Source organism: Rhamphochromis longiceps, linkage group LG12 (genome assembly GCF_057381845.1).
Source record: "Rhamphochromis longiceps isolate RC_006_pf linkage group LG12, R_longiceps_female_GT1.1, whole genome shotgun sequence".
Classification (NCBI taxonomy): Eukaryota; Metazoa; Chordata; class Actinopteri; order Cichliformes; family Cichlidae; genus Rhamphochromis; species Rhamphochromis longiceps.
In genome coordinates this window covers 18926325-18954196 of record NC_140568.1, presented here as the reverse complement: position 1 = coordinate 18954196, position 27872 = coordinate 18926325, and the positions used below count along the sequence as shown (strand labels likewise).

Genomic DNA, 27872 nt, shown 5'->3' with positions numbered 1-27872 from the left:
GATCCGGGTTACACAGCAGGCTGCCGCGGTCGCCATGTTGCTGAATGAAATTAACTTAGCTTCAAAACAGTGAATAGCAGCTATCAATATCAAGATTTTATTTTTCGCAGAATAGCCCGTGTTGCAGTATGTGACCTATTGTAAATATGACTTAGGATTTACGAAACTACTACAGAATCCCCATTCCCTGTAAGTAACGCCGTTGAAGTAATAACTGTGTTTATTCATTGGTAGCTGGCCTGTTAGCAAAAACAAGCTAGTCAATAGCATCGGCTAGCACGGGTTATTATAATTACTCAAAAGCCATACACAGTGTTATTGTAAATGTTACAGGTTAATTTTTACATTCCATATTACTCTATTTATATATATTTGGATCATCCATTCACCTAGACCTGATTGTTCCGATACCTGCATTTATTATTTTTCATCGCAGCTAACCTAAGCTAACGTTACGCCCCGGAGAAATTGTAGGCGGGTGAAGCTAACATGTTAACAAGCGCTGTAAATATAACACCGTATCAAGAAACGACTGCTCTACGGCTGTCGACTGGAAATGTTGGTTGTAAATGTAATGTTGTTCTTACGGTGTTGAAACGACTGGGTTTCACTAACTCGTAAATTTCTCAACGCTGTTATCAAGACGTCGTTGTCAAACGACGTTGGCGACACCTCGGTACCGTTAAGGTACATCAGCTTTGTTTTAAATGGTCGTTAGCTTTGGCGGAATCAGTATCAAACCAAATAAGCCATATCGTTTTTACCACAGGACAATGTGTATATGCTAGCTGGCGTTCACCTGTAGGTGCAAACAGATGTAAAAAATAAACAAAAGCTGTACGTCGGTAAAGATGCTCTGATAAGACCTCCACCTGAATAATTAAGGGGTGTATGTAGGTAACAGTCCATGTCTTTCTTGCACACGATATCAAACTTTAATGACATTCGAGATAAGATTTACTGATGGCAGTGACTGATTTTTGTCTGTGTCATTACTTGTGTGCTTGTTAAATGTTCAAAAATAGTGTATGGAGAAGCTAAAAGACTGATTATTTATAACTAGACACAGTGAAACAAAAGAAAAACGGCAACCCTGGAAGACATTACGTGGTTATTGCTACCAGGGTCTCCAGTTTATCACAGGAAATGGATATTACAGAGACAATCCTTGGTCCTGATTTATGTCATTTCACGTGAAGTTGTTGATATGTTGACATGTTATGGTTAATTTTCAGATATTTTCCTCCCAGATGACGAGCAAACTTTATTTCTGCATCACATATAGTCATTAAAAAGTAAAAATAAATAAAAATCATTTTTACTCTCCTTTGTTCTTTTCACAGATTATTGTGTTTAAAGATTGTAACCGTATCACGCAATGCACCATGGAAGTGGATCACAGAATATGCAACGACCGCTTCAGAGACCCAAGTCTGTCAGCGGGTCAGAAACAGAGGAGCAGCAGTCGCAGCCGACCATGGCAACTACACAGCAGCAAGCTACAGTTAACCATCCTCAATCACCTGTGACCCCTTTTTCCTCTGCTGCCAGTCCTTCAGCTCCTCAGTCACCCAATTATCAGATAATCATGAGTCGTAGTCCAGCCGCTGGCCCGAACATGAACATAACATTACAAAATGTGGGACAGATGGTTACTGCTAACCAACAAATAACCCTAACCACACTTCCCATCCAGAACCCCGCATCCCCAGGATTCCAGCATACGACACCTCAGTGGAGGTTTGAGCATACTCCACCCTCCTACATCCAGGTCACCTCACCTGTGCCCCAGCCCATTCAACCTCAAAGTCCTACCCAGCATAGTCCAGCCTCTCTGCAAGGTGTGACGAGGCCAACAGCTCCTGCAGCAGCATTGGGTGTGCACGGACAGAGTCCGACACGTTTTGTTGACGCTGGCATGTTAGTGAGGCAAATCAGTTTAGGGAGTCAATCAGGCAGTGGTCACTTTGTTTACCAAGAGGGAACAGGACTGGCCCAGATTGCCCCAGCCACACCTGGTCAGGTACAGCTGGCCTCTCCAGGAGCGCCAGGGTCTGTGAGGGAACGACGGCTTTCTCAGCCTCATTCACAGACTGGCGGCACCATCCACCACCATGCACCTCAAAGTCCAGTGGCCACCACTCACTCAGCTCTGGGCAGCCCTGGTCATATCACCACCTCAAACCTACCTCCCCAGATCAGCAGTATCATTCAAGGACAGCTTAGAAACCCTTTGATATTTGAGAAGCCTCAACAAGGTGTGGTTTCTGGAGTAGGAACCACAGCCACATCATTCAGTATACCTTCCTCTATACCACCCTCTAGCCCATCCCTCACCAGTCCATCTCAAGGGATCCCCAGCAATTCTCTTGCACCCACCAGCATGACTGTGGGCACTGTAAAGAAGCAAGCTGCCAAGAAATTAGAGGAAATTGCTCCTTCCACACCAGAGATTGCTCAGCTGAGAAAACAGTGCTTGGAGCACCACACCAAGAAGATGGAGAATCTGAAAGAAGTGTTCAAAGAATATCTGATTGAACTTTTCTTCCTGCAGCACCTCCAAGGGAACATGATGGACTATCTAGCTTTTAAGAAGAAGCCTTGTGTTCCCTTGTATACTTACTTGAGACAGAGTGACTTGGACCTTGAAGACGAAGAGGAGGAAGAAGAACAGTCTGAGGTTATTAATGATGAGGTATTACATCAGCTGGCTCTTGGTCTGAGATCAAATGTGTATTTCTTTCCTGTCATTCTGTTGAATTTTGTTCCTCTTTCAATTTGGTGTCTTTTTTTCAGGTAAAGGTTGTTACTGGAAAGGATGGCCAGGCAGTGACACCAGTTGCCATAGCAACACAGCTTCCTCCCAATGTTTCTGCAGCTTTCTCTACCCAACAGCAGTTTCAGGTGATAGAGGAGGCACTTATTTTAAACATTTATTTTAATGAAATTATCTATAATGCCCTTAAAGTCTCTTGAAAATATCTCACTAATTTCATGAGAGGCTGTTTTTGCAGGGACACCAAGGAGCTACTTCTGGCACCATTACAAACCCTGGAGACATTGATGCATTTAAAAGGCAACAGGCTATGGTGCAGGCAGGTAGGGCAAAGATCGTAAACTCCTGTTTTATGTTGCTTTGTTTTCTCCCCGTTTGCTTTGTTTTCTGTTTGTTTTCTTTTCTCCCTCTAATTGCTTCTGCTTTTAGATATTTGGCATCCTCTACTAGCGCTCTGTGTTGAAGTCTTAAACCGAGGAAGGAGAGGTGACCTGTACGGTCTTCAGAAGGTCATTGCTGTGTGCCGAGTGCTTTTTTTTGCGTTATGAGGGTATTGTGTGTTTTAAATCCCAGATCAGGCTAAGAGGCCCCGGATTGACGTTGGTCGCCATGGGCTGATTTTCCAGCATCCTGGTGTAGCTCCTTTAGGATCACCTGGCGTTCCACTCCAGCAGCTTATGCCAACTGCGCAAGGTAGGAGTGCTTCTACCAGGCCGTTCTGTGTTCTGTTCGATGCTGCTGGACCTATGGCCTTTGCTCATACTAAGGAGATGTTAAAAAGGGAATCACAACATTCATCTTCTACAAACAAACTCCAAGCAGCATCAACAAACAGATCTTCCATCTGCTGGATTTCTCAGCAGTCCTCAGGAAGTTCAGGCTTAAGCTCTCTCTGTCAGGATAAATGGGGAAGAAGACAATCCAAGTCTGAAGAATGAATAGCCACTCAATGGGAAGATGCCATGTCTTATGATTTTCTTTTTTTGTTTTAACTATTGATCACCTGTCGTCATCCATCTCTTCTTTTCTGAAGTTTGTTCCTGTTTGTCGTCTTTATTTGGAAAGACCTTCCCGTGCTGATGGATTTTCATCTTATCTGGCGGTGGATCACAGAAAGTGGGAAGCCTGTGGGAATGAATTCACTTTCCAATGGGTTTTGCTTGATCTCCCATTTTATGAATCCACATGTCATGCTTCCCTTTGGTTTCCCATCGTCATTCCCTCACACGCCCCTCTTCAATTGTCCGTCTTTGCGTGAGCCATCAACAGGAACTCAGAATCATCAGTCTTCAAGACTTTTTATTTATCTCATGTCCACTTTTAGTTTATTTCCTTCCATGTTTTTTCATGACATTTTGTTCTGACTTGGCTTCTTTCCCTCAGTCTAAGTAGGAGGGGAATCATTTGGAGGAGTTGTGTTCACGGCACAGGTGGTTGCGATTGTGGTGGTGTGGGTGTGTCAGGGCCAGGTGTTGATGGCGTCTAGGCAAGGTGGTGTGACGTGCAGGGAGGTAAGGCAGGTGATGCTTTAGTGTGCACAGCTCCGCTCAGGCCTGCTATCTGCAAGACCCCATGTCTGTCCTTTTGCTCACCTCTGTGCTTTGTCGCTATGTGAGGCATCCAGATGCCTTGGTTACGGCTAGAATGACATTGCTTCATGCATGCCAAACATACAGTGTTTTTGTGAGTGTCTGCTTTAGTTCTTTCCCCTTACTTCTCCCTGTCTCTTTGTTTTTTGAAGTTCTTTTTTTCATGTTTCTTTGTTACATTTTTTTTCTTTCTAAAACCTTTCTTCCTGCATGAGTAATTTTGAATGTTTTTTAACCACATTCTCTCAACATTTGAAATGCAAGGTTTTAGTTTTGCATTAATCAAAGTAGTATTTTATTTGAGAGACATGTAGATTTTCATATTGATTTCATTTCCTCTGTAATCATTTTGCTGTATGAGTTTCATTAGTTTCTGCTCTGATCATCAGGTAGTCGTAGACTCCTGTTAAGTACAGTACATGTAGTTCATTAAGAGAAGGTTCTGAGGAGCTCTTATAGCTGAAACTCAAACAAATGTTTAATAGTTAAAAGTACAATTTTATATTCTACCTTTTAGACTCAAAATATATAACTTCTATAAGGGGGTCTCTCAAATGAATATTAAGGGAAAGCTGCCGAACACTTAACGGCATCTATTAATCTGTATTGTAGGAACACAAAGGCATTTATTTAAAAAAACAAACCAAAAAAACTGCACATTGGACAATAACATTAACAACTCATTTTTTTTACCATTTGTCTCTGTGTCACTTTCTATACTACTCTTTTATCCTATACTTTGGTTACCATGTATACAGGCGGGATGCCGCCTACTCCTCAAGCAGTCCAGATCGCAGGACAGAAGCAGAACCAGCAACAGTACGACCCATCCAAAGGCCCTCCAGTGCAGAATGCAGCCAGCCTGCACACTCCGCCTCCTCAGCTGCCTGGCAGGTTGCCACAAGGTGCCCCTCCTATGACAGGCTTGCCCATGACACTCTCCCAGCAGGCTCAGTTAGTAGAGAATCCAACTCAGCCAGGGGGTCAGCTGCAGGCACAGGTGAAGGTGCAGGCAGGGGCCGCAGTCCTGACCACAGTGAACCCCCACACACAGCTCCAGGCCCAGCTGCAGCATCAGATGCAGTCAGGTCTTCATCTCCAGTTGCAGCCCCAGCAGCAACAATCCCAGGCCATTCTGCAGTCCGGACAAGCGGTCAGTTTGTGTGACGTGGTCAGCCTCCATACAAATTGACTAAAAGACGATACTGTAAACTTGATATTACCAGTGTTTTTTCTTTGCTCTACAGACAGTAGCACTTGCTCGCCCCGGAACAGAGTCAAACCAGGCAGTTCAGAGGATTATGACCAACTCGGTATCAATGACATCTGTGTCTCCTGCTCCGCTCTCTGCTCTCAACTCTGTCCCAACCCCACATACTGCAAGTCCTCTTCGTCCTGTTGGTTCTAACGTCAACCCAAGCACCCAGTCAAAAATGACTGGAACCAATGGCATATCAGCGGTCAAAATAGGTGGCTTTGGTCAAAGCACAGCCGTGCAGCCTTCACAGGAGGGTTCTCAAGATAAGCAAGTGGAACAGGCCAAATTGGTGAGTACCATAGTTTGGATACAGATGTCAGCAGTTGGTTAAAAGCGTTGCCTGGAAAAGATTTGGTGCCTTTTAATGTTGTCATTGCATGTTTTTTGTTCTTTTCAAGTTTGTCATATTCCACATCAACAATTCCTGTTGATGTCCATTATTTTAATTTTTTTGATGTTCCGTTGTTGTGCATTGTTATAAATGTATTTAGTAAGTTTTAATCTTATCAACATATAAAGTCTAATGGACCAAATGATTGCCAGGAGAGTCAAGTGCATCAGCGCATATCTGAGTTAAGGAAGGAGGGCCAGTGGTCTGCCAGTAGGCTCCCTAAGCTTGTGGAAGCCTCACGTCCAAAGTCCCACTGGGACTATCTCCTGGAGGAGATGCAGTGGATGGCAGCTGACTTTGCGCAGGAAAGGAGGTGGAAGGAAGCTGCTGCTAAGAAGGTATGACAAACGTATAATAATTAACTGAAGAAAAGAAGGGTATATCACAAATTGACACAAAAACAAAAAGGAGGAAACCGTCAGAAAGACAAACTCGTGTCTTGTGTGTCTCTGCCACAGCTCGTTCGCACATGTGCCCGTTATCATCAAGAGCAGAAGAAAAGTGAAGAGCGATCAAAGAAAGAAAGGGAAATTCATCTTCGTCACATTGCCAGCACAATCGCCCGAGAGGTGGAATTCTTCTGGTCAAACATTGAACAGGTGTGTTTGTTTATTCTTATGTATAAAGGTTTCAGGACTTATAAAGATGCCAAATATCTGTTTTGAGTGAAACCCTTTCCCCATCAGGTCGTGGAAATCAAACTCCAGTTTGAAATTTATGAGAAGAGGCTCAAAGCACTTGGCTTACAAAAAGCCAAAGGTACGTCCCATTGAGCAGGTACTGAACATGAGAGACAGAACATTTGCTCTGTATCATCAGCTTTTACTTGCTGTTGCTCCTTGTTCCAAGCTAACACATGGTAGGTTATCTGGCCTGGGACAGTTCTTTTTCTATTAAACTTGTTTTATTTGCTTTACAGTATCCGGTCAGTCAGCAGCTGAGAAGGCTGATAAAGAGGTAGGTACTGCACTGGCATACCAATTAATAATAATAATATAGAAGCACATATCGTGTCTAAGATAGTTTTACAATTATACGTTTTCTTTTGTAGCAGGTGACCACTTCAGTTAGAAAAAGAAAATCTAGTTTGTCCTTGGTTGATGAAGACAGTAAGTGTCAAATAATCAAGGTATATATGATTAAAAACAGAGTAAATAAAAAACAAGGATTTATAAAGACTGATTTTCCTTTTAGTTACAGATGAAGAGAGCACCATCGAGGAACAGGAGGACATGGAAGGGGAAACGGACCACAAAGCAGAGTTGGTTGACCTTGCCAAAGATGGTACTTACTTTAATCTTTCTCTGTACTATTCTCTATTTGCAGATTCAGGATAAAGGAAGAGAAATTTATTAGTGTGTTATTGTCTTGCTACTGCTGTGTTTATTCAGTTAAATTAATTTTTGGTGTAATCTAATGGTGCTTAAAGGGACAAGCCTTGTTGGAGACTAGGTGATTTCATAAACTCCACTGTGAGCTTTGAGACACAACACCACACACATGTCATGTGCAGGCTGTGCCTCAATTAAGAATGTTGGTTAGAAGAACTCGTAAACATAATAAACCACCCACAACTGCATACCTACCTCTTAAAATACAACTGACTGTTTTGTTTTATTGACGGCACAGAGATCGGTGAATTTAAAGTTTGACCCACCATGGCAATAAACTGTTACAGAAATTTTGAAACAGCTTAGGTAGTCTACAGGCTAAGAGATAGTTATGTCAGGTGATTATATGGCAAATATGATTAGACTATTAATTTAATATTCCACTTTTCACAAATTATGCATCCAGTTCTACAGATAAGCATCACCTCTTGCTGAAGCTCCATAGTAATAGTATTGAATTTTCATCATTTTTCCACCTCTTGCATGAGTTGAATTGATTTCAGAAGATGAAACAGTATATGGTGGATCTTGATTGGCCACAGGATGGTGCTGAAATACATTGGCAGTTATATAGATGATTAAATTACTAACGCGCAGAATTATACATTTTTGAGTTTTTTGCTACTTAGTTAATTAAAACCAGCAATTATGAAGATTAATTATCTTTGTTTCATTTTTTTAAAAAACGTTTTTGTGTTCGTCTTGCAGCTGAGATGCCCCTTGATGCTTTGATGAAGCAATATGCCGGTGCCTATACTGACACCTTTGATTGGCCACAGCCTGGTTCTCACAGTGATGAGGATGAAATGGAAGAGACTGAAGGCAAGTTTGTAATTATAAAGTTCAACTGTGCAGATAATTTTTTGGGGGGGGGGTTTTCCCGGCCATTTGTGAATGATGAGATTCCAACATACCTCCACTTAATTTTTATTTTCTAGAAATAGAATGTGCTATCAGTCCACCGGAGGCTGTGCTGATTGACTCCCTTCTGAGTGTGGACCAGTACCGCGGTGCTGACAAAGCCGCTTCCTCTGACTCTGATGGGAAACCCTGCAAAGACATAGCCGAAGTAGCTGCAGCCACAGAGCTCATCCTGCCCAAGGGCAGCTTCAGAACCACTTCATCTGTGAGACACATTCAGATACTCACATTCACGCATTTAAACAAAAGAACATGTTTGTTTTGGTTTGTAGTTTTTTCAAACAAATTTTTTTATTCTCTCTTTTTTTTACTAGACCCGCAGCCCAGCTCCTTTTCTATTGCATGGGTTTCTGCGTGAGTATCAGCAGATTGGTGTGGACTGGCTTGTCAGCCTTTACAAGAAGCACCTCAATGGCATCTTAGCTGATGAGACGGGCCTTGGCAAGACTGTACAGACAGTTGCTTACATGGCCCACTTGGCTGGGCAAGAGGGTATGTTGGTGTTTGGTATTCTTTTTGTTTTACAATATTGAACCTTTTTCCTGTATTTATAAATTTTGACTGGGATAAAGACAACTGTGTTTTCACCACAGGCATCTGGGGGCCCCATCTCGTTGTGGTAAGAACATGCAAGTTGTTAAGTTGGGAGGTGGAGTTCAAGCGTTGGTGTCCTGGCCTTAAGATCCTCTTGTACCTTGGCAACAGAAGGGAACGGCGGTCTAAAAGAAGGGTAATTTCTTGTGTATTTAAATACAAAAATATCATTGATATAATATTAAAAAGTGCTTTGAGGTGACTGTTGTGATTCAGTGCTATATAAATAAAATTAAAGTGAACTGAAGAAAAAGTGTTTTTTAAGTTACCTGGTGTATATGGTTTTTGATCTGCAGTGGTGGGGGGAAGCCAACAGCTTCCATGTATGTGTTACATCCTACAAGCTGCTGATGAAAGACCAGAGTCATTTTCTAAAGAGAAGGTGGAGGCACCTAGTCCTGGATGAGGTGCAGCTCATCAAAAACATGACGGAGAAACATTGGGAAACAGTTTTTGCTCTCAGAAGGTAAGCTTCTAAAATGTTATTATTTCTAGTCAATGTGCATGTTGTTTTGGGTGAATTGCCTGATGAGATCAATTCAATGTGAGAAACTTTAAGGCTGTCTCTATGAAATTGCCCTAATTTTTTACTGGATCGTTAAAAAATTGCTCAGCTCAGAATGAATGACAGATATTTCTGTGCATTTTCTAGTGAGCAACGGATTCTCCTCATCAACACTCCTCTACAGAACACTCTTAAGGAGCTGTGGACCATGATCCACTTCCTTTTGCCAGGAATCACCAGGCCTTACTCTGATTTTCCTGTTAAGGCGGGCACAGACCAGAACCAGGATTACTGCCACAAGCTAGTCATCCGCCTACACAGGGTGGGTATACCACCAGCACTCTTCTATAAATCTGTGTTACTGTGGTGTTTTCCTTTAAATTAAATATGAAAACCCTGTTACTCGTAACTGTAGATGATTCAACCTTTCATCCTGAGGCGCTCGAAAAGGGATGTGGAGAAACAGCTTCCCAAGAAGTACGAGCACATCCTAAAATGCCGACTGTCGAACAGGCAGAAGAGCCTTTATGAGGATATCCTCACTCAATCAGGGTAAAATATTTACCCCTCTCTCACAGTTTCTTTTGACACACAGCCCAGTTTATGGTATAATAAAGTTTTGGAAAAATAGCACATCATGAACTGCAATTAGATAGTTCTTTTCATTTCTATTAGTGTGTATTATGCATCCATGGGACATCAGATTTATATTAACCTGATCTTTCTGGTTAGAAAAGATACTTTATAATTTATAATTATATTGTGTCTGTTCTTTGGAGAAAACTGTAATGTGTCAAGGGAGACAGGTTTTGCACATGTCAGTTTTCTATAATCATTTCTTCTATGTGGCTGTGTTCCCCTAGAGCTCAGGAAGCACTGAAAACGGGTCATTTTGTCAGCGTGCTGCAGGTTTTGATGCAGTTACAGCGAGTTTGTAACCATCCTGAGCTGGTGGCACCCAGAGTGTCCAGTAGCTCCTATTTCTTCTCCTCTCTCGAATATAACGTGCCATCACTGGTGCTGGGAGCAATTCAGACTGATTCGAGTAAGGTAAGTGTTTTAGTAGCGCTGCCAAACATTGTTAATGTTAATGGTACCAAGAGCAGTCAGTAAGTACCTGTAATATAAAGTCAATCCATGACAAATTTGCATAATGACTAATCTTAAAGTGACTCTACACTGTTCCACTTCTGATATTTTATCTATTCCTAATTTATTATCTCCATAGATTGCCAACCTGTCCATATTTGATCTGATCAATAATGAGAACAGACTGACCCGGTATCAGACTGAAGAGGCAGTACCCAAACTAAAGGTTACTCAGCAGCTCATAGAAGAGATCTACAACAATCCAGATCCCCCGCCAAGGCCCAAACCATGTCCAATAAAACCAATGAGGTCTGCGATATAATCTTCAAATGCTCAGATAGAATGAAATGTTCTATGTAAAGATCTTAACAAGTTTTAAAATAAAATATAACCTCAGTATTATGGCATATTTAAATCCTGTGCATTTGTTTTTCTCTGATTAGATTGTTCCAGCCAGTGCAGTATGGCACAAAACCAGAGGGCCGCTTTGCCGCCTTTGCAAATGCAGCAGGTCAGCGTCCTCCAATGAGCTCTCCTGCTACTGGCACCTCTCCATCCATCAGTCAGGCAGGCCAGACCAGGGGCAAGTCCCTGGTCACTACTTCATCAACTGCAGCCACTGCTCCTGGTAAGATCATTTCAGGGGCCCTATCCAGTATAGGACAGGAAATTAGATTCTTACATTATCTAAAGGATTCCTGGTGGTGTCCACTTCAGACTTAAATAGTACCTTTTACCTCTCATATTGTTTTTTTTTTTCTTCACCTGTAAATAATGTGCCTAAACTAGTTTTAAGCTTGTGATGTGTGCAGTGTTATTTTGCATGATTTTGAGTGAGCCTAATGTACTGTTTAACAACTATTAATAGGTAGCCTTAGAGGCATACATTAGTGTTTGAAGCTCATTAAGAACTGTACTGCCTGCACATATTTTATGCACAGTGCTGCTATTTGAAAAAGTCAGATGCTTGTCCTTCAACTTGGTATACTTTGACTGAAAAGTTTTACTTTAAGGTTTCATATATTTAAATTTGTACTTCCATGCAGCAGTGGTGGGTTGGCAATATTGTTTTCCCCTGATATCAGCACAACCTTTATGGCAAGGCTGAATATAACACTCACTACTGGTTTCTGTCCTCAGTGACGACTGAGGATTAAGGAAAAGTCATTATATTTTAACAGAGGATGCAATGACAGCAATGGTAGACAAGTCCAATAAAGAGATGGAGGCAAAAGTCAAACATTGCAGACTTGGCTGTTACTGACTACACTTTCACAGATTGAGCTGACAGTTTAAACACACACATTTCCCATCACACCAGCTTTTACCATAGTGGTACATAAAATTCACAGCTCAATAGTCATCTCAGTTTTTCAGTTATTTCAGACCAATGAATAGATGCAATGATACATTGACATATTTTTCATTCATATTTAAAAACAAGTTTCAGGTTCACATTCAGGTTTCTCTATTTAACTATAATTTCTAGTTTAATAATTAATTACCTTAGACACTGTCATACTGTCAACAACGCTGCCAAAAATAAAATATTAGATAAATAAAAATATCCATTAAGAGAAGTACACCATATGTATAATTGCAAATACATAAAGAGTGCAAATACATACGTTTAACAACATTCATTGACATTGCACACCATCTTCCATCTTTCAGTGCAAACACTGACAAGAGCTTGTGAAGTGTCAGATAGTTGCAGATGGAAGTTACGCCCGACTGTTCCCATTTCTGTCTTCTGGATCACTGGACATGCCCAAGTGTATCCATTCTTCCCGTACTGAGTAGTTGGGACCAATGCACATATTTTAAGTAAAAATGTTTGCAGTTATTATCATTGACATCAGTAACAGTCCTAATAGTCGTAGCTCAGTTGGCCCACCACTGCTGAAGGAATTTATGGAAAAACTGTTTGATCATACTGATTTGACTAAATATTGGGTTACCCCTAACATGGAGTCCCATACCCCATTGCCTTGTACTTTACAGTGGTTGGAGCAGCAGCTCAGAGAGCCCAGGCTACAACTCCTGTCAGCAGCAGCAACAGCACTGCAGCCTCCACTGTAGCCTCCTCTGGGAATAGTGGCATTGGACAGCATGTGTTGGGGGCTTCCCCTGTGGCCTTAGGCCAGAGCTTAGCTGGCACAGTTGTGGGATCTGTTGCTCCCAACAGCCAGCCTGGATTAACACAGGTCCCCAGGTCGACTTTAGCCCCCAGCCATGCCATCCAGCCCAGCTTAGTATCCCAGAGGCTGGTTCTTACATCCCAGGCCCAGGCACGGTTGCCTAGTAAGTGGCCTGCCCTCCCCCTCTGTCTCAGCATTTCCCCTCCACCTCTGGCACTACAGTACTGGCTGCTCTTCACTGAAGCCTTTACTCGAGGCACTGCTGATATGTGTTCACTCAGGAATTCTGGTTAAATATCTTGTATTGATTATGGTGGGGGGGGAAAAGTCCTCTAAAATTAGATCTGCAGCCATATCAGCAGCATCTCCACAGCCATAGCATTCCCCAGTTTCTTTCTTAAAACCTGCATGTACACTATGAATGTACACCACTGCACTATTTAACTTATGTTAAATCCTTGCACTTCCTTATAATATTTTTTTCTTCCACGTACTAATATTCTTTTGTCTCTTGCATCAGCCCAGCTGCAGGAAGAACTCCCAAAGCTTTGTTTCTGTTTTTGCTGTCTCTTTTATTGTTATTATTTTAGTCTGAGCTTCAGCATGAATACTAAGCATGTGAAAATGGCCCCACAGTCAAGACCTGAGAAACTGCAGTATTTAAATATATTTTTTAAAAATGAGAAAAATTTAATAAAACTAATTTATTTATATAAGTCTTAAATGGTTTCAGAAAACTTTTCAGAGTTTTCAGAAACCATTTGAATTTGGTTATTTTTCAAGTAAATTTTAGGTATGATTTTATCCTAGGATGTGTAAAAATCCTAATGTGTGCAGAAGTCAGATAAACTTCACTTAAGGATTCATGCTCCACCCCCCACAAGTAGAAAAGTCACTAGTTCGAACACCAGGCATTCAAGATAAAATCCGTGTGTCCATAAAGTGAAAATGTATCCCATCAACACCATGGCAAAGAAGGCCCTTAATCACAAGGGCGTCATTGGAGCTTCTTGATGGCCAAGACAGCAGACTGTACTGGTTATACTGGTCAGATTACAAAGGGTTTCATTCTCAGTGAATCTACTTTGAGTTTGTAGTACTTGTTTGGGGTAGACAAACATCCAAACACAACAACAAAGAAGAGGCTAAGCTGGGGGCTGTAAATCCATTGATCTCTTCTTGGAATTGGTTAAAATCAGCAGAGAAAATATATAAATGTAGCTAAGTATCTAAGACATGCTTTTAAGCCCCTTTTCCATTAGTATCTCCTTGGATCGACTCAGATCAACTCTACTTGGATTGACTGGTTTTCTATTACAGTTTAGTAACTCCTAATGTGCCTGGTGTGTGTCAGAGCATCCCACAACGTACTGACTGACCAGCCAATCGATCACATGCAGTCTGACGATGTCACATTTTACTACCTGTTCGGATCGCTTGGAACCCCGGACAAGCAGGTACTAAAAACGCACCTGGTCCCAGATACTTGGACCTAATGAAAAACCCTGAAAACCGTGGTGAACCGTGCTGAGTTGTTTGGAGTACGTACTAGTGATAGTAAAGGAAAAGAGGCTTTAGTAATCCACTCTTACAGTTTAACCACATCAAACGGATCTGCTATGGCTTTTGAGAGCGCTCTCCATCACCATCATCAAATAAAGAAATCTCTTTTTGGCAAATGCTGTTCCATTCTTGAGCAGATATTTATTATCAAGGTGCAGCAAAACTGTTCTGATGACACATGGTGGCCCAGTGTAACCCTAACCCTTAGACACTTTGTGTGTCCCTCCCTCCCCCCCTCCTCTTAATTAGTCACTTTTGAGTTTCAGGCTCCCTGTCTCACCTGAGGACTGTCCTTAGGCATTTTCTTCCCCTTCTGTTGCAGAGAGGAGCTGTGCTCGTTCCACTGATTAATCCACCCTGGTTCTGCATGTCTTGTCTTTTTTTTTCTTCACCCTTTAACTAACTCAGTATATTGCTTTGGAACCATAAAAAGACTTTTTAGTGCTATCTGTGTTAAAGTTTTTTTTTTTCTGTTAAAGGTGGAGATGTGGTGAAGATTGCCCAGCTGGCTAACATAGCAGGCAGTCAGAATCGAATCTCCCAGCCAGAGACCCCTGTTACTCTGCAGTTTCAGGGCAACAAGTTCACTTTGTCCCCAAGTCAGCTCCGTCAGCTCACCACTGGACAGCCCTTGCAGCTCCAAGGTACACTTGGTAATGTATATCCCATCGTCACACTTTCTTTCCTCTCCACATATTTTTCTTCGTTCCTTGTTTTGTGTCCAACTGACTCATCCATGTAATTCTGTTGCTTTTATTTGTTGTCAGCAAAAGGTTTTTGTAAATTTTAAGACATTATTATAATATTCTGGATGTTCCAATGTGTAAAACTCTTACCATATATTTACAACGTCCTTGGTCTGGTTCTGGTGCCTGACCTATGCCTTCACCTGTCAGACTCAACTAAGTGTGAAAAAAAGTCAGTTAGCAATTTAATATGTCTTGAATACAACTGCATTGAAATTTGTTTATTCGACTTTTGCTTTAATTCCTGTTTATGTCATCATTAAATCCTTCATTCAAAAACCACGACAGTTCTTTTAATTCTAGAATTTAGATTTTCACATTTCATGCCTGTGTTATTTTCTGAGTATGCGCCACTTAATTGGTTGCTTAATGTCTCATGCATTCAGGCAACATCCTGCAGATTGTGTCAGCTCCAGGGCAGCAGATTATTAGGCCCCAGGGATCCATGGTAATGCAGACAATGCCTCAAGCTGTTCCTGCCTCCAGTGCCTCAGCTACCCCTGCAGTGTCAACAGCTCAGCAAGGTGACTTGGAAACAGTGAAGACTCTGCATTATTGTTTCTACCTCTTAATCGGTTATTTTGAAAACAGCTGACATTATAATTACATCTGCCATTATAGTTCTGACAGTTGTGTGACATAATATGCCAGTAGGGCTGCCACAAACGATTATTTTGATTGTTGACTAGTCACAGATTATTTTTGCGATTAGTCGACTAATCAGATCATGCATCCATTGGACGTACAACGTACAGCTTATTGCACCAGCGTGCGTCTCCGAAAACGTCGGAGCGCTTTTGAAAATATGTGGTGTCCTGATAAACTGAGTAGATATTTGAAGTTTACACGGCTACATTCTCGCCTGAAAATATGTTAAACGTTTATTTTGTGACCCAGAAAGAATAATAAGAGTAATATTAAAACTAATTAGCTGTCGCCATTGTTGGAAACTGAGCAGGGTCGCGCTATGAATTCTGGGATAGGTTGGGCCACGAAGTATACACCCAACCCATCCTTCAAATCTGGGAAAATGAAGCGCGCATTTGTCGGCTGCATTTGTCGGAGTCTTTGAATCTGGACAATTTTCGTTGTGTCACTGTAACGTAATCGGCCTACTAATGCAGGCACAGGAGGATGTGGTTCCTGAATTTGGACACGGCTACGATACCGGACACTGCTTCTTCTTCTTTGGGGTTTAACGGCAGCTGGCATCCTTGTACATGCAGTGCTGCCATCTTCTGTTTCAGTCTGTTATTACACTCTTAAATACTACTACTTATTCCTGCGTCCTTTGGGATCTTACAACGCTTCAAACAACGCGTCGACTATTAAATTAGTCGTTGACGACCGTAATCGTGACTAGTCAACTAATCGTGGCAGCTCTATATGCGAGCTTGGGCATATAATTGCACCTCTTGTCCTCCTTTCCTTCTGTTGACACTGTGGGTTTTTTTTGTTTTTGTTTTTGTTTTTGTTTTTAAGCGGTGAGTACAAATACAAATGCCACGTCAGCCCCCATCAAGCCGCCTCCTGCAGCTCACGCTGGTTCTCAGGTCAGCACATCACTTTGCAGAAAAATCCTATTTATAATTTCAGTTTTCTGTTTCATCAAATAATTTTAGTCTAGTCACATTACAGGAAGATCAGTTCTGATTGTACCATCTGTCACTGTGATACTCAGGAGTCGTCAGAAGAAAAGACTCAACTAATGAAAGAGCGATTGAGCCGTCTCTTCGAAGCAAATGAGCAGCGCTGCAGCCGCAGAGTGTTGTATGGGTCAGACCTGCTACAGGCATGCACTTTAGGTTCAGAGCCCGGTCACTCTGCCCTGACTGCTGGAGGCTGGAGCTGGGTGGGCAGAGAGAGCTGTATCAGAGCCCAGAGAACCTGCGTGGCTACCACCTCTGCATTGAAGTCCTCTCTGCACTCTGTGGACGACTGTCTGGAGGCTGCCAGCAGCCTTTTCAAAAGGTACTTGAGATTTGTTTGTTCTGTGTTGTTATAAATCCATTCCATGAATATTTTACAGCGTGTCCTAATATTTTCTTAAATTGTATTATAGCTACAAAGGTAAAAGAAATGACCAGCTAAGATTTTATTGTTGTATTGCAAATCAGTTTTTAATTTTTCCTCTTTTAATCCAAATATCTAATGAACATCTATGCTTATATGTGCTGCCTTTTAGACTGGTATGCATGGTGCCTCCAGCTGTGGCTTCAGCTCCTCACCTGTATGCAGCCGATCCCCCAGTTCCCTTCAGACTTGAGCAGAAGTCCCTTCGCCGTCGGCTTCAGGAGGCCTCTCTCCCTCACAGCGCAGACATCCACTTAGCATCCACACATCTCTTCTGTTGTCCTGACTTGCAGTTAATGCAAATGGACTCAGGTTAGTCCATGTAACACACCATTACACCTGGTTAAAACAAACAACTCTGACCTCTGATTTTGTTCATCAAAGGTGAAGAAGCACCTTGTTTTAGGCTGTAACTCAAGAACTGGTGCTAGTTTTTACAAGACTTCACAAGTTATTAGTATTCAACAAAACAAAAGTGCTAAATATTTATTTATATTCAATAATTTTGACTTTCACCATTATCATTTAAAATCAGCAAAAGATGAAACCTGCAGCTCTCTCTCCCTTTTTCATTGACTCTATGTTCACTTCCCTGTTGTTTCTCTTCAGTCTGTGGATTGCTTCATTGAGGGGAAAATGTAATTGGGGCCAAAAGTTTGACATATAACCACAAAAGCTGAGAAACCAACATGACAATTAAGAGAAATGTATTCTGTCTTTCTGTTCCTCACCCTCCAATCACATCTCTGCACCTACACATGCATTACTGTGTGACCGGAGTTATTGATGTTGACTAAAAGTAAAATACAAGAGTAGACAAACAAGAAATCCAGTCACTTCAGTCATAAACTTGAGAACAAAAGAATGGATACATAGAATATTAAACATGTTAATGCCCTATTAAACATAGGGCATTAACACATTTGATTGTAAAAAGAGGTACCAGAGCCATATAACTAGGTGTCAGTGACCTGTGATGACTGTCAGTCATCAGTGACACACAAGCCACAGCAAGCTAGAACTGTCACACCTATTCTTTTAAAGCTCTATACGGTGTTCTTACTAAAAACATCACAGAAAAAAGGTTCCAGGTAAGGACAAATATCTCCTGCTTACACAGGCTGAGTGACTCCTCTCACGTTTTGCCTTGGATCTGCCTTGGATAATAACATGATATTTTTCTTTCCCAAAGGTAAACTGGAAGCTCTTGCCATCCTGCTGCAGAAGCTGAAGTCAGAGAGTCGCCGTGTCCTCATCTTTACACAGATGTTGAAGATGCTGGACATCCTGGAGGCCTTCCTAGATTACAGACAGCTCACTTACGTGCGCATTGATGAGAGCTTCAGTTGTGATGAAAGACAGGTAAAATCACACCACATTGGATTTGTTCCTTATAAACATTTTTGCTGAAATCAAGTTTAAAGAAATGAATGTTGACAGAGGGTCTTGTCATTTTAAATATTTTAATGTGAATTAAACTATTTTCCCCCTTATCTGTCTTTTTTTATTATTTCATGTTTGTGTGGAGGGGATCTTTGAGTTAATTTGTTTTCAATTACAAATAAGCTATAGATGCAGGCAACTAAGGCTACGTTCACACTGCAGGCGAAAGCGCATCAAATACGATTTTTTTTTTTTTTTTTTTTTTTTTTTTTGGACCCTATGCGACCCATATCCGATCATGGTATGACAGTGTGAACAGCACAAATCCGATATTTTCATATCCGATCTGGGTCACTTTCATATGTGGTACTGAATCCGATACATATCCGATGTTTTAGAAAGCGACTGCTGTTTGAACGGTCATGTCGCATTAAATCCGTCTTTTACGTCACTGACACAAGACAGACGCCAATTATCAGTGCCAGAGAACCGCCCAAGAAGACATCGTGAACACTTCCTGGCCATCCCATGTAGATGTCAGTGAAAATGTTGGGAAGACAACGTTGGAGAAACGTGAACATTTTATTTGTACTGTATAATCTGCAGATTCTGACAGAAATCTACAACTATCCTTTGACGCACCGCTCCTCTAAAACAGCAATAAGGATAATTATTAGGTTACATTTACATTATTATGTAAATAACAAAATAACTTGAAGCAAAAATTGGGAAACCTAAAGTCCGAAGTCTTTATATTAAGGGCCATCAGTCAAACAATATTGTTTGCTCTGGGTCTAAACAGAGCGCGTTGTGTGTGACATCTTCTTTTGCGCATGCGGGCCGCTTTGAGGGTTCACACTACAGAGCGTTTGCTGGTTGCATTTTATTTGTAGTGTGAACGAGCAGACAAAAAAAATCTGATTTGATCAAAAAATCGGAATTGAGCATTAACACCTGCAGTGTGAACATAGCCTTACTGACAACAGCAGTCTCAAAAATAAACAATGAAGATAAAAATGTCTAAAGCATCTGTTTCATATTAGAAAGGATAGTTTGTATATTTACATGGCAAAGTAAATGCATGAGTACATCGTGTTTTAAAAATAAACTGCGCTGTCAACTACTTCTTCAACTCTGTTCATTCGTTGCGTGCCTGCAGGAAAATATGAAGAAGTTCAACAGGAACAGGCAGGTGTTCTGCAGCATCCTCACCAACCGCTGCTGTTCTGCAGTTGGGACTGTGTTTGACGCAGACACCATCATCTTCTACGACACAGACCTCAATCCCAGCATGGACGCACGCACCCAGGAGTGGTGCGACAAAATAGGGCGTTCCAAGGATATTCACATATACAGGTGATATTATAAAAACAAGGCATTCTGATTTTGTTTCTATTTTTGTGCTCCTTATTCCGCCCCCAGATAAAACAGTTTTACCTTTTAACAGTGTTACTGAAGGACTCGACTTGCGGTTTTATTTACTTTTGCATGTCCCAAGGTTGGAGAGTGGGAATTCTATTGAGGAGAAGCTCCTGAAGAATGGTACCAAGGACCTGATAAGAGAGGTGGCTGCTCAGGGTACTGACTACACCTTGGCTTTCCTCACTCAAGTAAGATAAACTCACTGAAGCTTCTACCGATATTCAGACTATAAATATATGGAAAAAAGGTTTAGATCCCGCATTATTTAGTTCTACCCAAGACATGAAATAACTGTCCTGATATTGTGTGTTTGTAGCGGACAATCCAGGATTTGTTTGAAGTGGAGGCAGGCTCGGGAGAGAAGGTGGAGGAGTTTGTCGTCCTTCACCAGGAGCCTTCAGCCTCTGAGGCCATCTCTCCCAGAGTAGCTAGACCATACATCCAGGCTCTCCAAAGCATAAACTTGGATGCCCTGTCAGAAGATGAAGAGCCGCATCGGCAAAAGCAGGAGGACGAGTTGCCAGACCAGGAGTCAACAGAGCGGGACCAGGAGTCAGAAATCCACGCCAAAGAAGAGCCTGCTCAGATAGAAGAGCTTAATGCAGTCATGGAACAGGTGGGTTTGCTTATTTTTTAATTAATATATGCAGCTTGAAAACTGGTTAAGCAAAACTAAATTACCATAACATTAAACGCTGGTTTGTTTTGTTTTTTCATTCACTCATCATTGAAACAGCTTACACCTATCGAAAGATATGCCCTGCATTATTTGGAGTACCTCCACGTCAGCGATGATGAAAAAGCTCTAAGGGTGAGAGTTAAGGCACATCTTTACAGATTAATTGCAGTGAAAATGTGGAAATTTGTTCATGAACAGGTTTTTATTTTTGTTGTTTTGTTCCTCAGGAGAAGTTGGAGTGTTCAAAGAGAAGCTGGGAGCTGCAGCAGTTGCAAAGGTTGAAGGAGGAGGAGCAACAGCAGCACATGATGGAGGGAGATGAAGATCTCTTCACCTACACCAGAGAGGATGCCTACAACATGGTGGGTGGGACGGTTTGATCTCTGCTAATCAAGCAAGAAGTGGTGCGTGGATTATTGTGCTGTAGTTGACCTGAACCTTTTCTCTGTACTTCAACAGGAGTATGTGTTTGATGCGGAGGATGGCCACACAGAAATTATGCCGGTAAGATGCCACATGTGACCTTATCTGTAAATGTTTACACAGATTCTTGAATGATGCAGACACCTGTATCTCTTCCTCATTCAATGTACTTACATTGAGCCACAACGTGAAATCCTATTTTTGCCTTTGGACGGTTTTTGACATGTGGTTTTCCACCATAGCTTTGGACTCCACCCACACCACCACAGGATGACAACGATATCTACATTGATTCTGTAATGATGCTGATGTATGACACCACACCCATGCCAGAGTCCAAGTTGCCTCCTGTCTACATTCGCAAGGAGCATAAGAGACTGAAGATGGATCCCTCAGGTAAGAAAATATCTCTCCTTTTAGAGAAGTTGTTGTAAATCTTGGGTTAAAGACCAGAAGAATGGACAAAATGCAAAAGTATCATTGCAAGTTTGTTTGGTTTTCTCCCCTAACTTGAGTGTGTTTCTTCAGCAGCAGCCAGAAAGAAGAAAAAGGGCCACGGGGAGACGGTCATTCCTCCCCGTTCCCTTTTTGAAAAAGCCAGTATGCTCAAAGTTCGCCGTGAGGTTAAAGACCAGAAAAAGAATTTCTCCCTCAAGCAGCAGGCACCCTTTGCCAAGCCCCTCCCCTCGCTGGCTAAACCTGCCACGGAGGCAGGGCAGGACAATCCAGAGTGGCTCATCAGTGAAGACTGGGCCCTGCTTCAGGTACTGGCTTTATTTACTCCTGCCTCCATGATGCTCTAAGCATCGTTAATCCATCCTGTGTTGCATTTCAGTTAACATGTTATCTTTGCTGTGTGTCCGTTAGGCTGTGAAGCAGCTGTTGGAGTTGCCGCTCAACCTGACAATCGTGTCTCCTGCGCACACTCCTAACTGGGATCTGGTGAGTGATGTGGTGAACTCCTGCAGTCGCATCTACCGCTCACCCAAACAGTGTCGCAATCGCTACGAGAACGTCATCATTCCCAGGGAAGAGGGCAAGGTAATGAAAACAGGGTCATGTACTTTACTGTCTTGCACACATTTTGCTTGTTTGTCTCAACAATCACTCTTGGGTTTTTTTCCTTTTCTTTTTTTTTTTAAGTTGGTGTATGAGGCAAACCCCAAGAAGAAAACCAAGAGTATATACAAGGTACTCTGTCTTGCTTGGTCTTTGCGTTCAGCCGTTATTTCTTCTTGAATTCTGGGGATCATTTTTATTCTTTTTGTGTGTCCACGTTTAGTCTAAGAACAGCCGTCCTCTGAGGACCTGTCAGATCTACACACAGGATGACAATGCCACTCACATCCAGCTCTACAACAGCCGCTTTGAACTCATGAAGATCATTGCCAGCAAGAGAAGCCCACCAATCAAACCACTGTAAGTACCGAGAATTTGAAAAAAAAAAACCTACATTAACAAAATAAAAAAAATGTAGTGCAATTATGTTGAGATAAGATATTGCCGTTTAAATGCATTCATCTATACTGCTTACAGACTCGGCATGAATCCATTTCAGAAGAACCCCAAGCATGCGTCTGTCTTGGCAGAAAGGTACGACTTGAGTTTGTAATCACTGGGAATCAAAACCTGAAATCATTAAGCAAACAAAGAAGTGTAAGGTTTTATTTTTTTCTCATTTTCAGTGGGATCAGCTACGATAAGCCGCTACCTCCCATCCAGGTGGCATCTCAGCGGGCTGAAAGGATTGCCAAAGAGAAAAAGGTGCTTATCAGCAGTGTGCCTCCACTTGTGTTTTTATTTATCCAGGTGCTATGCCATGCTAGGAGAATGTAAGACTTATTACAGCAAATGTCTGTGAATAATTCTTTAGGTGTTGAGAGAAATCTGGTTAATATTAGTTTCCACCTGTCAGGACAGTTTTCATGCATGCGGTGCACAAAGGTAGTAGTCTACACACTGTAGCTGTTGGATTTAAAAGCAATTATGCTATTATCTAGATATAAATCAGTGATCACTCCAAATGTTTTAATAGTATAAAAATTGGAGAAAAAAAACAAGAGTGAACTACTAAAAACAGACTACCATGCATCATCTTCAGTCTGGTTTTCATCCATCTTTACAAATATATTTGCTTTTGTGTTGCCTCCATGCATTGTTTGTGGATGTGTGTGTTTGCAGGCTCTTGCAGAGCAACAGAAGGCTCAGCAGTTGGCCCAGCAGCAGACTGGAGCCCCCCAGGCTCAGGCCGCACCTGGCCAAGCCCAGGCTCCTGCTTCTGGCCAGGCCCAGGTCCCTCAGGCTGCAGCAGTCGCCGGAGCTCCTGCTGTGCCTAACGCCGTACTGGTGAGACTCAGTAGTTGAGCTATATGTTTTTACATAGTCAGATCCAAAACGAGCTAATGGAAACTTTAAACATGCTTATCATGTTTCACAGGCTGGGGGCATAAAAAATTCCACTGTGGGCACTACCATTCAGGCTGGTATGCACACACACACACACACACACACACACACACACACACACACACACACACACACACACACACACACACACACACATATATATGGTTTAGATTACAGTGCAGCTTGTGTCCCAGTACTTAATTCCTTTCACTTTGTTTCTTCTAGCCACTGTTGGGGGGAATGTGATTGTCAACACAATAGCTGGAGTTCCTCAAAGCCCTTTCCAGCCCAACAAACGCCTGGCGTCTTCGGTCATGCCAGGAACGCTGTCTGTGAGTCTGGTGACCTGGCACTATTAACATACAGTGATATAAATAGTATTTGGATTGGAATAAAGCAGCAAACTCAGTCATCGAAACCTTTATTCATACTATCGCTGTTATTTTGATTAATGTAGCCTGCAGGTACAGCTGGAGCACAGGTGGTCCATGCACAACAGAGGACTGTGACAGCTACTGCTGCCCCGGCTGAGGTGGTTGCCATAGCTACAGGTCAGGCTGTTAGAGCGGTTACCCCAGTGACAGCATCTGCAGTAGTTTCTACCACTATGAGCCCAGTGCGCTCACTGGTCACTCAGGTCACACCAGGTAACGAGCTTATCACTGGCTTTTCTCAGGTGCACATTTTGTTTTACAGCCCTGACCTTTTCTCTGTCCTTTTTCATGCATCGACTGTGCTGTCTCAAGGAAAGCCAATCAGCGCAGCCCAGCTCCATGTGCTCAGACAGCATCTGCCACAGGCTACATCCCCTCAGATGAAAGCCGTTAGCAAAGCCCAGGTACGTCACTACCACCTTTGTAGAATAACTACACCAAATGCAACAGTAACAGTCGCTTATAGAAAAAGTCATTTCATCTCTTGCATAAGGTGGACCTGTGGTTATGATTAGACAGATGTTAATAATAATAATAATTGATAGATGACAATATTTCCGTTTTACCCACTAAACAATGCAGTGCACTATTTTCTCAATGTGTGTAAGTATGACCTCTAAGTTAACTTGCATGGAAATATCTGTGTGACTTTTTTCTTATTTTTTTTCTTATTTTTAAGGTGCACAAGCAAAAGTTGCAGCAACAGGCAACAGCAACTCAGGGCCAACAGGCTGCAGGGGCCCAGCAGGCCGCACAGGTGCCAGCTGCACAGACTGTACAAGCTAATCCTCAGCTAGCAGCTGTGACAACACAACGACCTGTGCTGGCCACCAACCTGCAGATGGGCAGATTGGTAAGATTAGAGAAATAGTGATTAGATATTGATGCAGTTGTGCAATACAACAACATAAATGCTACTTTCAGCATATATTATCAACAGAGATCTAAAAGATATAACATTAAGAGAGACTATTACAATTCACTGGTGGATCCCCAGAAACACTGCCCTCCGCTTATGTTAGTGATTGAGCTTGTGCCACCTTTCTTACTCTTGTTCTTTTCACCCTGCAGACTGCTCGAGTACCCAATCAGAGCCAGATTCAGGCCCAGGCAGGACAGACAGCTCAGGTGACTCTGACCAAGCCTCCTGTAGTTTCTGTGCCAGCTGTGGTCTCATCAGCCGGAGTCACTACATTGCCAGTGACTGTAGCAGGCATTAGTGTGGCTATCGGTCAGGCCCAGAAAACAGGTGTGTTGAAATTCTTGAATTGCATACATCACAAGATGCAACAGTATTTGCTGCTGACTATACCTGCATCATTTGGATTGGAAACCCTTTTATAGTAGCAAAATGTATGTTCTCATCATCACGATCTTCTAATATGTCTTTTAATCTGACGCACTTTCTCCGTTCTGTCAGGTGTCCCCTTCCAACAGATGCAGGTCCAGCAGCTGATTCAGATGAAGAAACAGCAGCAGACAGTTCAGGTGGCAGCTGCACCCCAGCAGAAGGCAGGGCAGCCACAGCCAGGACAGGCCACTGTACAGCAAAAGGTAATGTCTTTGTTTACATATAGAGATTTGTGTTTATTGAGAGTATCAGGAAGTAATAGTTCACTAGTAATATTACTGTATTCAATAGAGCCAGTCACAGTATTTAATGTATTTTCATTTCCCTTAGATTGGCACACAGCAAGTGACAGTCCAGACCGCCCAGCAAGGTCAGCAGCCACAGCAAAAGGTGACCTATACCACCACCCAACTCCAATCGGGAATCAAGACCCAGTTCTTCGCTACATCGCTCCCCCAGGGCCAGAAACCAGCTGGACCCCAGCAAATCCAGGTGCATCATCAGTGGCAACCCATACAACAGAGTACTTTCAGTGAAATATCGAGATTGTGTGTATGTTAAAATTTTGTTGTTTACTGCTCATATCAGCTGCCTAAGATCCCGCAAATAGTGCAGCAGCAACCAACTGTGGCCAATATTCAACAACTTGTGTCTTCTCCTCAGCAGGTAAGAGTTTAAGGCTTTTTACTAGATTGATTCTACAGACATTGGAATAACCATCACTGCAGGCTTTCACGTGTGCTGCCATTGACAAAATGCTTATATTTGATGTCCTCACTGGTGACAGCTGCAACTGAATGTTTTGTGTTTTCAAGTTGTCCATCCCATTCACCCTCTCACAAATATAAATAATCTATTTTATTACATCTGGCAAAATTGTTGTCTTACATGTGAATGAACTGATAAAGTATGAGGTCAAGGTGGGACCTTGCAAAACTCTTTGGCCATAACTCAAGGATTTGGACACTAATTAAAAGGCTTAAAATTCTCCAGCACAGAATTCCAGCTCGAGGCCAGGTTGACGTTAATAAATAGTTAATATTGTTTGAAAGGGTTTTTTGTTCTGTTTTGTTTTTTCACACGGTCACTCAAGCAGGAATCTAGTTTCCTATATTTACAGCAATAAATAGGCTGTTCATTTGTTGCACACAGTTAAGAGATTAAAGGAGGAGGGAGCATTAAAAGTTTGAAAGATGGGCATGTTTTGTCCTTTGAGGCTTGTATTTAGAACCAATTGTAGACTACAGCTTTCAGCTGAAACCAAGGGTGACTGTTTGGATCGTGTGAACGAGGATTCACGTTTAGCAACAAATAGATGTGCTCTTGTCTTTGTGAAAGGGGTCATGCTATCATCCGTCACGCTTACAGCACTGTGCTGTTTTAATTCATCATTGATGTGAAGTTATGCACAATTTGGTGAAGCTGACCAGAGTGTGTAGGGTAAAATATCAGATGAGATTTCTGTGGGGTCACTTTGTTTTGTTGTCTTTGTCACACTGAACCTTTTGACAGTTCATTTTCATTTCTGATTTTATTTGATTCATCACCGATTTTCTTAGCTTTGATATGCAGGAGAAAGGTTCGTATCAGATCTTTGAGACAGGATGGAAAAGTTTAGTCTGTGTTGTTTCTCTTTAGATCCAGGCTCAGCCTGTGACTCTGACCCAGGCTGCCACATCAGCTCCCGCTCAGGTGCAGATGATTCCCGCTGGTACGGCGACAGCCCAGGTGGTCCAGCAGAAGATCATCCAGCAACAGGTGGTGACCGCAGCCGCCTCACCCCAGATCCAGACACCACCTCCACACAGCCCAGCCCAGCAGCCCGCTGCAACCACTACTGCCGAGTCCCCGGTGCAGCAGTCTGCTCAGCCACAGCAGGCCTCCAAGGGTCAGGCTCGCCAGGGGGGCATCAGAGCCAAAACCCCTGCCAAGCCCAGTGGGGGAAGCAGTTAGGAGATACACACTAATGAGACTGTATGTACCGAGCGTTTTCCCGCAGTACAATGACGAGGTCGTGCTTTCTTGTGGATCCTGCAACAACAACAAACCTTTACTTTACTCCAACCTCTCTAATCTTGTGTTCAACATGATTTCAGTGCTTGTATCTAAATCATTCTGGGAGATCAATCATGATGCTTCTGCCAATAATTCTGCTGGGATCCATAACTATCTCTCACTTGATCAATAACATTCTGCTCTTCATTTGTTTGTTGTAGAGCGTTTCTCGAAATTTCCCCCACACCTACCACATAATCTCACCGTATGACAGCAGTCACGCCTTCTGCACAGTGGTTATATGACTCAACAGATGTATGAGGCTGAGGATTATGGGTGATTTTTGTTTGTTTGGTTGGTTGTTTTTTTTTTTTGCATTGGGAAATGAGCTCTCTATTAGAATAAGTGTATTCATAAATAGTCTTGTTTTATGTCCAATTCTCTTGTTGTCTATAGATACTGAATGGAGAATAATGCACGTTCCTTTAGTCTTTTTTTTTTTTTTTTTTTTTATTATTATTTCAGCAAATACACTGTAAACATGTACTTTAGTATTTTGTTTCCTCATAAATTCTCCTTTTTTTATTGATGTGAAAGGAAAAAAAACATGTAAATATCAACAGCGGACATTTGTACTTGTAAAGTAGTTGTGTTTTCATTGGATTTTTCAGCCCAATTGTAATAAAGTGTTTTGTTTTTATACACAAATTCATCTTTTCCTTTCATTAAATCGTTGTAAGTA

At 42.1% G+C, this 27872-nt stretch overlaps 1 protein-coding gene across 8 annotated transcripts; it reads left to right on the top strand.

Annotated features, from left to right (window-relative positions):
• ep400 (E1A binding protein p400) lies at window positions 1–27872 on the top strand. 8 transcript variants are annotated; one of them, XM_085425054.1, is made up of 54 exons: window positions 1–189; window positions 1344–2695; window positions 2797–2904; window positions 3015–3099; window positions 3350–3469; window positions 5124–5518; window positions 5613–5912; window positions 6167–6352; window positions 6473–6613; window positions 6701–6773; window positions 6934–6971; window positions 7066–7123; window positions 7209–7298; window positions 8114–8227; window positions 8344–8531; window positions 8641–8818; window positions 8920–9056; window positions 9217–9386; window positions 9573–9747; window positions 9841–9977; window positions 10289–10475; window positions 10654–10823; window positions 10958–11142; window positions 12519–12818; window positions 14698–14862; window positions 15351–15488; window positions 16447–16517; window positions 16646–16935; window positions 17150–17349; window positions 18230–18399; window positions 19580–19776; window positions 19919–20030; window positions 20159–20458; window positions 20579–20653; window positions 20749–20883; window positions 20981–21025; window positions 21187–21340; window positions 21473–21708; window positions 21812–21985; window positions 22088–22135; window positions 22227–22363; window positions 22481–22537; window positions 22630–22708; window positions 23126–23290; window positions 23382–23427; window positions 23576–23682; window positions 23808–23997; window positions 24097–24188; window positions 24464–24637; window positions 24856–25033; window positions 25205–25338; window positions 25466–25627; window positions 25724–25801; window positions 26774–27872. In XM_085425054.1, exons 2-54 carry the CDS (start codon window positions 1379–1381, stop codon window positions 27086–27088), a joined length of 9276 nt encoding a protein of 3091 aa, XP_085281180.1. In that variant the 5' UTR covers window positions 1–189; window positions 1344–1378; the 3' UTR covers window positions 27089–27872. The 8 variants fall into 8 exon arrangements, with proteins under 8 accessions (XP_085281180.1, XP_085281176.1, XP_085281181.1 ...); XM_085425050.1 differs by having other exon boundaries at window positions 25724–25807; XM_085425055.1 differs by having other exon boundaries at window positions 14698–14871; window positions 21476–21708.